The 12,514-nt window shown below is 58.7% G+C and overlaps 1 protein-coding gene across 3 annotated transcripts in view; it reads left to right on the top strand.

Annotated features, from left to right (window-relative positions):
* Positions 1–7,458, top strand: part of phf8 (PHD finger protein 8) — a 51,633-nt gene extending 44,175 nt beyond the window's left edge. For 2 of the 3 annotated variants that reach the window (XM_041179584.1, XM_041179583.1), the window contains exons 19-21: positions 1–95; positions 4,006–4,264; positions 7,275–7,458. The exon at positions 1–95 is cut by the window's left edge and continues 15 nt beyond it. In XM_041179584.1, the coding sequence (XP_041035518.1) occupies positions 1–95; positions 4,006–4,264; positions 7,275–7,366 (446 nt within the window). In that variant the 3' untranslated portion in view covers positions 7,367–7,458. The remainder of the gene's footprint in view (positions 96–4,005; positions 4,265–7,274) is intronic. The other variant, XM_041179585.1, reaches the window with a different exon arrangement.
* Positions 7,459–12,514: the final 5,056 nt, after the last annotated feature.

Below are 12,514 nucleotides of genomic sequence, written 5' to 3'. Positions count from 1 at the left end.
CTCTTCCACGACAGGAGCGGCCGATACGGGAAGGAACTCGCGTGGCCTCCATTGAGACGGGACTTGCAGCAGCGGCAGCCAAACTGGCACAGCAGGTGTGGCACCTGGCATCACTCCACCTCTCACAGGGAGCGGGCACCTGGGTGTGTGTTGAGGGGCCCTTGCGGTGAAACCAGTGGAGGTGACAGCATTGGGGTGAGGGGGGTGGGTCATTGGAACTTACTGAGATACTGGTCTGTTACAGTTCGCGAGAAGTCCGAGTTGCCGTGGCAACAGTCACTTGGACTGCTTATAGAGCCAGAAGAATTAGGAGCAGGAGTAGGCCATTCGGCCCCTTGAGCCTGCTCCCCCATTTAATAAGATCGTGGCTGATCTGATTGAGGCCTCAACTCCGCTTTCCCGCCCGTCTCCCCCCCATAACCCTCGACTGCCTGTCTCACTTGGCCTTCAGTGAGCCAGCCTCCACTGCGCTCTGGGGGGGAGAGAATTCCACAGACTGACCACCCTCTGAGAGAAGAAATTCCTCCTGATCTCCGTCTTCAATGGGAGACCCCTCATTCTGAAACTATGCCCCCTAGTTCTAGATTTCCCCACGAGGGGGAAACATCCAGCATCCACCCTGTCAAACCACCCCCCCCCCCTCAGAATCTGATATGTCTCAATAAGATCACCTCTCATTCTTCTAAACCCCAATGGATAGAGGCCCAACCTGCTCAACCTTTCCTCATAAGACAAACCTCCCTTCATTCCAGGAATCCCCTGAGTGAACCTTCTCTGGACTGCTCCTAAAGTAATTATGACATGTTTGGCCACATTACGAACACACCTTCCTTGACTACCAAGCCCTGGGTGGGACTCAACCCGATCTTCTGGCTCAAAGGCAGGGATCCTGCCCACTGCTCTGCGGGACCACCGAATCTACTGTAGGGGGGAGGAGTAGGGGCGTAATAATTTTAAGATGGGTGACAAAAAGCTCAAATAGGTTGGTTGTATGGAGCATCTTAAAGAGAGAGAGAGGTGGAGGGGTTTAGGGAGGGAATTCCAGAGCTCAGGGCCCCCCCCAGGCAGCTGAAGGCACGGCCGCCAACGGCAGAGTGATGGGAATCGGGGGATGCTCACGAGGCCAGAATTGGTGGAGCGCAGAGATCTCGGAGGGTTGTAGGAGGTTACAGAGATAGGGAGGGTTGTAGGGGCTGGAGGAGGTTACAGATAGGGAGCGGTGTAGGGGCTGGAGGAGGTTACAGATAGGGAGCGGTGTAGGGGCTGGAGGAGGTTACAGATAGGGAGCGGTGTAGGGGCTGGAGGAGGTTACAGAGATAGGAAGGGGTGTAGGGGCTGGAGAAGGTTACAGAGATAGGGAGGGTTGTAGGGGCTGGAGGAGGTTACAGAGATAAGGAGGGTTGTAGAGGTTGGAGGAAGTTGCAGAAATAGAGAGGGTTGGAGGAGGTTACAGAGATTAGGGAGGGGTGTAGGGGCTGGAGGAGGTTACAGAGATAGGGAGGGGTGTAGGGGCTGGAGAAGGTTACAGAGATAGGGAGGGTTGTAGGGGCTGGAGGAGGTTACAGAGATAAGGAGGGTTGTAGAGGTTGGAGGAAGTTGCAGAGATAGAGAGGGTTGGAGGAGGTTACAGAGATTAGGGAGGGGTGTAGGGACTGGAGGAGGTTACAGAGATAGGGAGGGGTGTAGGGGCTGCAGGAGGTTACAGAGATAGGGAGGGGTGTAGGGTTTGGAGGAGGTTACAGAGATAGGGTTGTAGGGGCTGGACGAGGTTACAGAGATAGGGTTCTGGGGCTGGACGAGGTTACAGAGATAGGGAGGGTTGTAGGGGCTGGAGGAGGTTACAGAGATAGGGTTCTGGGGCTGGACGAGGTTACAGAGATAGGGAGGGTTATAGGGGCTGGAGGAGGTTACAGAGATAGGGAGGGATGTAGGCGCTGGCGAAGGTTACAGAGATAGGGAGGGGTGTAGGGTTTGGAGGAGGTTACAGAGATAGGGAGGATTGTAGGGGCTGGAGGAGGTTACAGAATAGGGAGGGTTGTAGAGGCTGGAGGAGGTTACAGAGATAGGGAGGGTTGTAGGGGCTGGAGGAGGTTACAGAGATAGGGAGGGTTGTAGGGGCTGGAGGAGGTTACAGAGATAGGGAGGGTTGAAGGGGCTGGAGGAGGTTACAGAGATAGGGAGGGTTGTAGAGGTTGGAGGAGGTTGCAGAGATAGGGAGGGTTGTAGGGGCTGGAGGAGGTTACAGAGATAGGGAGGGTTGTAGGGGCTGGAGGAGGTTACAGAGATAGGGAGGGTTGTAGGGTCTGGAGGAGATTACAGAGATTGGGAGGGTTGAAGGGGCTGGAGGAGGTTACAGAGGGAGGGTTGTAGAGGTTGGAGGAGGTTGTAGAGATAGGGAGGGTTGTAGGGGTTGGAGGAGGTTACAGAGATAGGGAGGGGTGTAGGGGCTGGAGGAGGTTACAGAGATAGGGAAGGGGTGAGGCCCAAGAGGCATTTTTAAAATGGAGGCATCGCAGGATGGGGATGCAGCGTAAGCCAGGGAGCAGAGCAGGTGGTGAGGGAGCAGGATTTAGAATACAGGCAGCAGCGCTTGGGATATGTTGAAGATAGCCGAGGGTGATTCATGGGACACTGCTCAGGAGAGCATTTAAATAGGAGGAATCGCTCAACAGCAGAATGTTCAAAGCAGCAGGTAGGCAGAGATCGAAAGGTGGTCATGATGATGGAGCGGACATGGCTGCCGGAAACTCATCTCTTTTTCTCCCTTCCCCCCGTCTCTTTTACTCCTTTCCCCCCGTCTCTTTCACTCCCTTCCCCCCGTCTCTTTCACTCCCTTCGCCCGTCTCTTTCACTCCTTTCCCCCCGTCTCTTTCACTCCTTTCCCCCCGTCTCTTTCACTCCCTTCCCCCCGTCTCTTTCACTCCCTTCCCCCCGTCTCTTTCACTCCCTTCCCCCCGTCTCTTTCACTCCCTTCCCCCCGTCTCTTTCACTCCCTTCCCCCCGTCTCTTTCACTCCCTTCCCCCCGTCTCTTTCACTCCCTTCCCCCCGTCTCTTTCACTCCCTTCCCCCCGTCTCTTTCACTCCCTTCCCCCCGTCTCTTTCACTCCCTTCCCCCCGTCTCTTTCACTCCCTTCCCCCCGTCTCTTTCACTCCCTTCCCCGTCTCTTTCACTCCCTTCCCCCCTCTTTCACTCCCTTCCCATCTCTTTCACTCCCTTCCCCCGTCTTTCTCTCCCTTCCCCCTCTCTTTCTCTGCATTCCCCCCGCCTCTCTCTCTCACTCTCTCCCCCGCCCACTCTCTCTCACTCTCTCCCCCGCACGCCCCCTGTCTACCCCCTCTCTCCCTCCACCACCCACCCTCTTTCTCTCTCCTCCGCCCCCCCCTTTCTCTCTCTCTCTCCCCTCGCCCTCTCCCTCGCCTCTCTCTCTCTCTCTCTCTCTCTCTCCTCCCACCCCACCCCCCCCCCCCCCCTCTCTCTCTCCCCCGGCCTCCTCTCTCTCTTTCCCCCCGCTCCGCGCTCTCTCTCTCTCCACTCACCACCCCCCCCTCCCCCCAACTGCCCCCTACACTCTCTCTCTCTCTCTCCCCTGGCGCCCTCTCTCTCTTTCCTCCCGCTCCGCGCTCTCTCTCTTTCCCCCCACTCCACGCTCTCTCTCTCTCTCTCTCCCCTCGCCCCCCCCCTCCAACTGCCCCCTACTCTCTCTCTCTCTCTCACACCCCCCACCCCCCCTCTCTCTTTACCCCCACTCCACGCTCTCTCTCTCTCCATCCCGGCCCCCCCTCTCTCTCTCTCCACCCCTCTCCCCCTGCTCCTCTCTCCACATTTTATTTGTCTTTCTCTTGCTGATCCCTCTCCCATCCCCCTATGTCTCTGTGTCTTTCCCTGTCTGTCTCTCTCTCTCTCTGTGTGTCTCTCTCTCTCTGTCTCTCTCTCTGTTTGTGTCTCTCTCTGTCTCTCTCTTATTTGTTTCTCTCCCCCTCTCTCCTCTTCCCTCCTGGCACAGGAACACCAGAAGATCCAGAAGAGGAAGGTCACCAAGAAGAAGCCGGCGACCGATGAGGGGGCCAGTAAGCCACAGCCGGACAGCCCCGTGGTCGAGCCCAAGCCCGAAGTCTTCTCGGGGAGCCTGGTGGACCACGAGTACACTGCCGGCCCCAGCACCTTCGGCCTGCCGCAGATCAGCCGCGGCTCCACGCCCATGGCTCCAGGCGTCTTCCTCACGCAGCGCAGAGCGTCATCCTCCTCGCAAGGCAGCCAATCAGGCAAGGCTTCCGTTCCCCATTGACGACTGCCCAACATCACCTACAGCAGCTCTTGGCCTCACTGCCCTTGAGGAGGGGAGTGGGGGCTGGTTGGAGGTTGGTGTCGGGTGGGGGGGGGGGGTGGCGGTGAGGTCAGCAGGGGGCTTCCTGCTCGTGAGCAGCTCCCCACCCCACACGGCAACTCCTGCATGCGCAGAAGGGGACAGCAGTGAGCTGGATAACCGGGAAAGGGCACAGTGCAGTGGCGGTGGATGGAGTGGGCACAGGGCAGTGAGGGGGTAGTGGGCACGGTGCAGTGAGGGGGTAGTGGGCATGGTGCAGTGAGGGGGTAGTGGGCATGGTGCAGTGAGGGGGTAGTGGGCACGGTGCAGTGAGGGGGTAGTGCGCACGGTGCAGTGAGGGGGTAGTGGGCATGGTGCAGTGAGGGGGTAGTGGGCACGGTGCAGTGAGGGGGGCAGTGGGCACAGCGCAGTGAGGGGAGGGCAGGCGGGGGTCGAGGTGCAGTGAGGGGGGGCACTAGGCATGGTGCAGTGAGGGGAGGGCAGGTGGGGGTCGAGGTGCAGTGAGGGGGCGGGGGTCGAGGTGCAGTGAGGGGGGTGTGGGCGGAGGTCGAGCTGCAGTGAGGGGGGGCAGGCGGGGGTCGAGATGCAGTGAGGGGGGTCAAGATGCAGTGAGGGGGCGGGGGTCGAGGTGCAGTGAGGGGGGGTGGGCAGGGGTCGAAGTGCAGTGAGGGGGGCAAGCGGGGGTTGAGATGCAGTGAGGGGGCGGGGGTCGAGCTGCAGTGAGGGGGGGCGGGCGGGGGTCGAAGTGCAGTGAGGGGGGGGCGAGCGGGGGTCGAGATGCCGTGGGGGGGGGCGGGCGGGGGTCGAGGTGCAGTGAGGGGGTCGAGTTGCAGTGAGGGGGTCGGGGTGCAGTGAGGGGGTCGAGGTGCAGTGAGGGGGTCGAGGTGCAGTGAGAGGGTCGGGGTGCTGTGAGGGGGTCGGGGTGCAGTGAGGGGGTCGGGGTGCAGTGAGAGGGTCGGGGTGCAGTGAGAGGGTCGGGGTGCAGTGAGGGGGTCGGGGTGCAGTGAGGGGGTCGAGGTGCAGTGAGGGGGTCGGGGTGCAGTGAGGGTGTCGGGGTGCAGTGAGTGTGTCGGGGTGCAGTGAGGGTGTCGGGGTGCAGTGAGGGTGTCGGGGTGCAGTGAGGGTGTCGGGGTGCAGTGAGGGGGTCGGGGTGCAGTGAGGGGGTCGGGGTGCAGTGAGTGTGTCGGGGTGCAGTGAGGGGGTCGGGGTGCAGTGAGGGGGTCGAGGTGCAGTGAGGGGGTCAAGGTGCAGTGAGGGAGGCAGTGAGGGGTCGAGGTGCAGTGAAGGGGTCAGGGGGCAGTGTTGGTGGCGCTGGGACCTGATGATGATCTGCCCCTTCGTGGTGAACTGGAAGGAATCAGTTGGTGATTTGTACAAAGCGTAATGGCTGATCAGATTTTAATTCTTGGTTTCTTTCCCACTCCTCCCTCCCGCTCTCACCCCCTCCCCCTCCCTTTCCCGCTCTCGCCCCCTCCCGCTCTCGCCCCTCCCACTCCCGCTCTCGCCCCCTCCCACTCCCGCTCTCGCCCCCTCCCACTCCCTTTCCCGCACTCTCCCCATCCCACTCCCCCCCCACCCACTCTCGCCCCCCCTCCCACTCCCGCTCCCGCTCTCGCCCCCTCCCACTCCCACCTCCACCCCCTCCCACTCCCGCTCTCGCCCCCTCCCACTCTCACCCCCTCCCACTCCCGCCCCCTCCCACTCCCGCTCTCGCCCCCTCCCACTCCCTTTCCCGCACTCTCCCCATCCCACTCCCCCCCCACCCACTCTCGCCCCCCCTCCCACTCCCGCTCCCGCTCTCGCCCCCTCCCACTCCCGCTTTGGCCCCTCCCGCTCTCGCCCCCTCCCACTCCCTTTCCCGCACTCTCCCCATCCCACTCCCCCCCCACCCACTCTCGCCCCCCCTCCCACTCCCGCTCCCGCTCTCGCCCCCTCCCACTCCCACCTCCACCCCCTCCCACTCCCGCTCTCGCCCCCTCCCACTCCCGCCCCCTCCCACTCCCGCTCTCGCCCCCTCCCACTCCCGCTTTGGCCCCTCCCGCTCTCGCCCCCTCCCCCTCCCGCTCTCGCCCCCTCCCCCTCCCGCTCTCGCCCCCTCCCCCTCCCGCTCTCGCCCCCTCCCCCTCCCGCTCTCGCCCCCTCCCACTCCCGCTCTCGCCCCCCTCCCACTCCCGCTTTGGCCCCTCCCGCTCTCGTCCCCTCCCCCTCCCGCTCTCGCCCCCTCCCCCTCCCGCTCTCGCCCCCTCCCCCTCCCGCTCTCGCCCCCTCCCACTCCCGCTCTCGCCCCCTCCCACTCCCGCTTTGGCCCCTCCCGCTCTCGCCCCCTCCCGCTCTCGCCCCCTCCCCCTCCCGCTCTCGCCCCCTCCCCCTCCCGCTCTCGCCCCCTCCCCCTCCCGCTCTCGCCCCCTCCCCCTCCCGCTCTCGCCCCCTCCCCCTCCCGCTCTCGCCCCCTCCCACTCCCGCTCTCGCCCCCTCCCACTCCCGCTTTGGCCCCTCCCGCTCTCGCCCCCTCCCCCTCCCGCTCTCGCCCCCTCCCCCTCCCGCTCTCGCCCCCTCCCCCTCCCGCTCTCGCCCCCTCCCCCTCCCGCTCTCGCCGCCCGCCCCCCTCCCCCTCGCGCCCCCTCCCCCTCACGCCCCCTCCCGCTCTCGCCCCCTCCCACTCCCGCTCTCGCCCCCTCCCACTCCCGCTCTCGCCCCCTCCCACTCCCGCTCTCGCCCCCTCCCCCTCCCGCTCTCGCCCCCTCCCCCTCCCACTCTCGCCCCCTCCCACTCCCACTCCCGCTCCCATCCCCACCCTCCTCCCCCTCCCTTGCCCCCCCTCGCCCCTTCCCTACCCCTGCACCCCTCCCTTGCCCCCCCTCCCTCGCCCCTGCGCTCACCCCCCCCTCCCTCGCCCCCGCCCTAACCCCAACTCCCACTCCCACTGCCTCCCCCACCCAATCCCTCAGCAGGTAAACGTCCAAAGAAGGGTCTCGCGACGGCAAAACAGCGGCTGGGAAAGATCCTAAAGATCCATCGGAACGGGAAGCTCTTGCTTTGAATATTTTTCTATTTTATATATGTTGGAATTGAAAAGTGTTTGTATATCTCTGTACAGTGAATTTCCCTCGCACATTAAATATTAACCCCCCACCCCTGTCCCTTTAACCCTCCTCTTCCTTACGCTGATTCTCGATGGCACGGGCAACTTTGAGGGGGGTGGGGGGGGCTGCTGGTGGCGGGGTTGGGGGTGGTGGGGTTGCTTAAGAAGGATGTATGAAGAGAAGAGCATGAGAGTCGGGAAGTGCGTGTGTGTGCGTGTGCGTGTCTTTGTGTATGTGCGAGCTGATCGAGAACAACTCCTGAATCTGAACCTGAACCTGATCTGTGCTTTCTGGTTTCCGCCTCCTCTCCTCCCCACCCCGAGGCAATACCCAAGCACCGCTCGCGCAAGCTGCCGTCTCTGACGCCCATGGGTGGGGATGGGGGTCGTGACGGTGTTGGGGCAGGGGTGGTGGGTTGCTCTTACCCACCTCTGGCTTTCAGCAGTGGCGGGGTTGGGGTGGGGGGGAGGGGGTGGGGGCGGTGGGGGGGGTTGGTTAGTGGCAGGGAGGGAGCGAACAAACTGCCCGCCGGGATCCTTTGTGGGCGCGTGCGCGTGCGTGTGTTTAATTTTAAAATCGCTCCAAGCGGGGGCTAATAAATACCCTTGTTACTTCACACCGTCCACCTCCCTATGAGCCACACCACCTGGCAGGGGGTGACCGTTGCCCCCAGTGCGGCTCCGGGCTGGCGGGGCCGGGCATGAGCGTCGGGCGGCGAGATGCCAGAAGCCCTGGGAATCGGGGGGATGGTTGAGTCCTGCCTCCTCACCCCTGGCCCCCACCGCTTCCCCCACCCAAGCCACAGGCTCTGCGCTGGTACCAGGACAGCGGGCACAGACCCTAATCGCGCCTTTCAGGCCGGCCATTCCTCTGCTGCCTGCCCCGCACCCTTTCCCCCCTCCCTCCCTCCGCCCAGCGGGTGGGCCTAACACATCTGCATTAATGCCGTTTTATTTAGACATTTCATTTATAAAGTGTCTCTCTCTTAATTTTATTGTGTTCTCTCGGCCGTTTCTTCCTGTAAAAAGCATAAAAAATACATAAAATCATTAGTTTGTAACAAGCTTCATAGTCTTTAAAAGGATTGAGTGTTGCCTTCCTTTGGCCGCTGATCAGAAGCGAGTACAGACGAGTCTATCCTTCCTCCAAAACCCTTGGATCTCAGGTAATTTTGATTTCCGGATACCACATATCAACTTACATTACAGTATAGTAAGCCTAGGCTCGCTGTAGTCTGAAGTAAGTAAAATGGCTAGAGGTGTATCACAATGATAAATGCAGGGTACTGTAATAAGTTTCTTTTTTTGACATCGCAAGGTAAACAGTGCAGACAAACAGCTAGACTCCCCACGCTAAAGGTCGATGAGGTTCCAAAAACAAAAAAGTGCAGTTTTTGGATGGGTTCGGATTGACGGATAAAGGATACTCGACATATAATTAGCAGCAGCGGGCGAGGGGGTTCGGGAGGAGGTAGGCAATGTATAACGTATACTTTTTTATTTAAAAAAAAAGAAATAACTTGCGTTTTTGAACACTGGCTCTGCCTGCGTTTCCCGCGTCAGCAAACGCAACGGCAAAGGCTCATGTAAGCACGTCACGCTGTTCACGGCTCCTCCCCCGCGCCGTGCCCCCCCCCCCCACCCCCCGGGCCCCTGTGAACCTCCTCAGCGTGAGCGGTGGCCTCCTGTCCCGTCGTTGTAATTTCGGCGGGAGCTACCCCCACGCCGGTGGACAGGTGAGGTGAGCGTTCTGCTGAAAGCCACGTGCCCAAACCACAGGGAAATTGTAAGTTTTGACAAAGCATGTGCAGGCAGAGTAGATGATAGAGTACTTGCAGGAGCCTGAAAGAAACCCTGTGAGTGACGTTATTTTAACCTGTTCAGATTGAATTCCGCTCTCCTGGTATATGTTTGGAAGAACTAGACAGAGCTTTCGTTTCTCCTCCCCCTCCCCAACTCATTCCGCAAGGGACCTTCTGCGTTGGTCAGACACACCAAGAAAGGTAGACAATTGCTTTAACTTAATCCACTGTCAAATCCAGTGTGGCTCAGCGAGTTGCCCTCTCATCTCTGATTCGGAAGCTCGTGGGTCCAAGCCCCTCCAGAGACCCGAGCTCAAAATTTAGGTTAGCACTCCCAGTGTGCTACTGAGGGAGCACCACAGCATCGGCGAGTCAGTACCGAGGGAGCGCCGCACTGTCGGAGGGTCAGTACTGAGGGAGCGCCGCACTGTCGGAGGGTCAGTACTGAGGGAGCGCCGCACTGTCAGAGGGTCAGTACTGAGGGAGCGCCGCACTGTTGGAGGGTCAGTACTGAGGGAGCGCCGCACTATCGGAGGGTCAGTACTGAGGGAGCACAGCACTGTCGGAGGGTCAGTACTGAGGGAGCGCCGCGCTGTCGGAGGGTCAGAGCTGAGGGAACGCCGCACTGTCGGAGGGTCAGTGCTGAGGGAGTGCCGCACTGTCGGAGGGTCAGCGCTGAGGGAGCGCCGCACTGTCGGAGGGTCAGTACTGAAGGAGCGCCGCACTGTCGGAGGGTCAGTACAGGAGCACAGCACTGTCGGAGGATCAGTACTGAGGGACCGTCGCACTGTCTGTAACCTCCCCCAGCCCCTACAACCCTCCTATCTCTGTCACCTTCTCCAGCTCCCAGATCCCTCCCTATCTCTGTCACCTCCTACAACCCTCTGAGACATTTGCGCTCCTCCAATTCCGGCCTCTTGAGCATCCCCTCAATTTCCATCGCTCCACCATTGGCGGCCGTGCCTTCAGCTGCCTGGAGCGCTAATATCTGGAATTCCCTCCCTAAACCTCTCCGCCCCTCTCCTCTAAGACGCTCTTTAAAGCTGGCCTCTGAGCTTTTGGTCGCCTGTCCCTTAAAGCCCCTTTAAATGTGGTTTGGTCCCAAAGGTTGTCAGGCGAGGATCACGTGGAGTGTCTTGGGAAATTTACTCCCTTCATGGCTGAGCTGCAGACCCTCCCCACGCCCCCGCCCGACGGGATCTCACACTTGCCTCCAGTGTCCAACCGGCAGGGCCGGCTTTCGGACAACCTCCACGTGGGGAGCCCAGGGAGCAACAATCCACTTCCGTGTTTCTTTGTCAACCAGAGCGGCGAAGGGTCAGCCCGCCGTTTAATTGACTTAACGTCTGGCGGTGCGCCGAGAGTCTGGCCCAGGCAGGCACACGCTGCTCGGGTGAGCGACTGACCTCTGAGCCTCCTGGGTTGTCCATGTTTTGGGCTTGGATGGTAGCTGGGAGAATAGGAGGCGGCACGCATATCGAGCGAGCGAGGGGTGCAGGAGGTGGGCAGTGTGCAGCCAACACTCGGACTGGGGTGGGGGTGGTGGTGTGGATTAAGTGCTGGACACGGCCAGCCAGGAGTAACTTGCCCCAATCGGAATGAACTGGTGCGACCGGGAAGCGTTCGAGGACTGTTATGCTCGTGCTTTATTGCAAAGGGATGTAAAAGTAAGCAAGTGTTACTATGCACGTACAAGGGGCCTTGGTGAGACTAAATCTGGAGTGCTGTGTACAGCTCTGGTCTCCTTGAGGATATAAAAGCAATTCAGAGAAGGTTCATCAGTCTGATTCCTGAGATGAAGGTGTTTTGTAGAATCATGCAGCACAGAAGGTGGCCATTCAGCCCATCAAAATCTTTGTTCAGAAAAAGTTTGTAAGGACAAGCCCAGCAATTACAGACCAGTCAGTTTCACTTCAGTGGTGGGGAAGCTTCTAGAAACAATAATTTGGGATAGAATTAGTGGCCACATGGGAAAACGTGGGCTGATGAGGAAGAGCCAGCGTGGATTTCTTAAGGGAGAATCATGTTTAACTAACTTGCTGGAGTATTTTGAAGAGGTGACAGAGAGGGTTGAGGAGGGTAATGCTGTTAATGTGGTGCACATGGACTTCCAAAAGGCATTCGATACAATGTCGCACAACGGACTTGAGAAAAGTTATTGCTCGTGGAATAAAAGGGACAGTAACAATGTGGATACAAAATTGGCTGAGTATAGGAAACGGAGTAATGGTTAATGGATATTTTTCGGGCTGGAGGAAGGTTTGGAGTGGAGTTCCCCAGGGGTCGGTATTGGGACCCTTGCTTTTCCTGATTATATATTAATGATCTAGATTTTGGTGTGCAGGGGACAATTTCAAAGTTTACAGATGTTACAAAACTTGGAAGCACTGTCCACTGAGGAGGACAGTGTAGAAGTTCAAAAGGGCATAGACAAGTTGGTGAATTGGGCAGATGAAGTTCAATGCAGAGAAGTGTGGAGTGATTCATTTTGGTAGGAAGAGACAATATAAAATAAGGGGTACAACTCTAAAAGGTGTGCAGGAGTAGAGGGACCTCGGTGCGTATGTGCATTAGTCATTAAAGGTGGCAGGACAGGTAGAGAGAGCAGTTAATAAAGCATATAATATCCTACGCTTTATTAATAGGGGCATAGAGTACAAGAGCAAGGATGTTATGCTGAATTTATATAAGACACTCGTTAGACCTCAGCTGGAATATTGTGTACAGTTCTGGACGCCACACTATAGGAAGGATGTCAACGCATTGGAGAGAGCGCAGAAGAGGTTTACAAGAATGGTTCCAGGGATGAGACACTTCAGCTATAAAGACAGATGGGAGAAGTTGGGACTGTTCTCCTTAGAGAGGAAAAGGCTAAGAGGCGATTTGACAGAGGTGTTCAAAATCATGAGGGGGTTGAACATACTAGATAGCTAGAAACTGTTCCCACTCGTAAAAGGATGGAGAACAAGAGGGTACCGATTTGAAGTGATTTGCAAACACAGTGTGAGAGAAAACTTTTTCACACAGCTAGTGGTTTGGGTCTGGAATGCACTGCCTGGAAGTGTGGAGGAGGCAGATTTAATCAAGGCATTCAAGAGGGCAATAGATGATTATTTAAATAGAAACAATGTGCAGGGTTACGGGGAAAAGGCAGAGGAGTAGCACTGAGCCATTATGTTCATTCGGAGAGCTGGGGTGGACGCGATGGGCTGAATGGTCTCCTGCACTGTAACAGTTCTGTGATTCTTAGGACTGCAGCGGTTCAAGAAGGTAGCACGCCACCACCTCCTCAAGAGCAATTAGG

The sequence above is a fragment of the Carcharodon carcharias genome, chromosome 35 (assembly GCF_017639515.1).
Source record: "Carcharodon carcharias isolate sCarCar2 chromosome 35, sCarCar2.pri, whole genome shotgun sequence".
In the NCBI taxonomy this organism is placed as follows: Eukaryota; Metazoa; Chordata; class Chondrichthyes; order Lamniformes; family Lamnidae; genus Carcharodon; species Carcharodon carcharias.
This window is presented reverse-complemented; position numbering and strand designations above follow the sequence as displayed.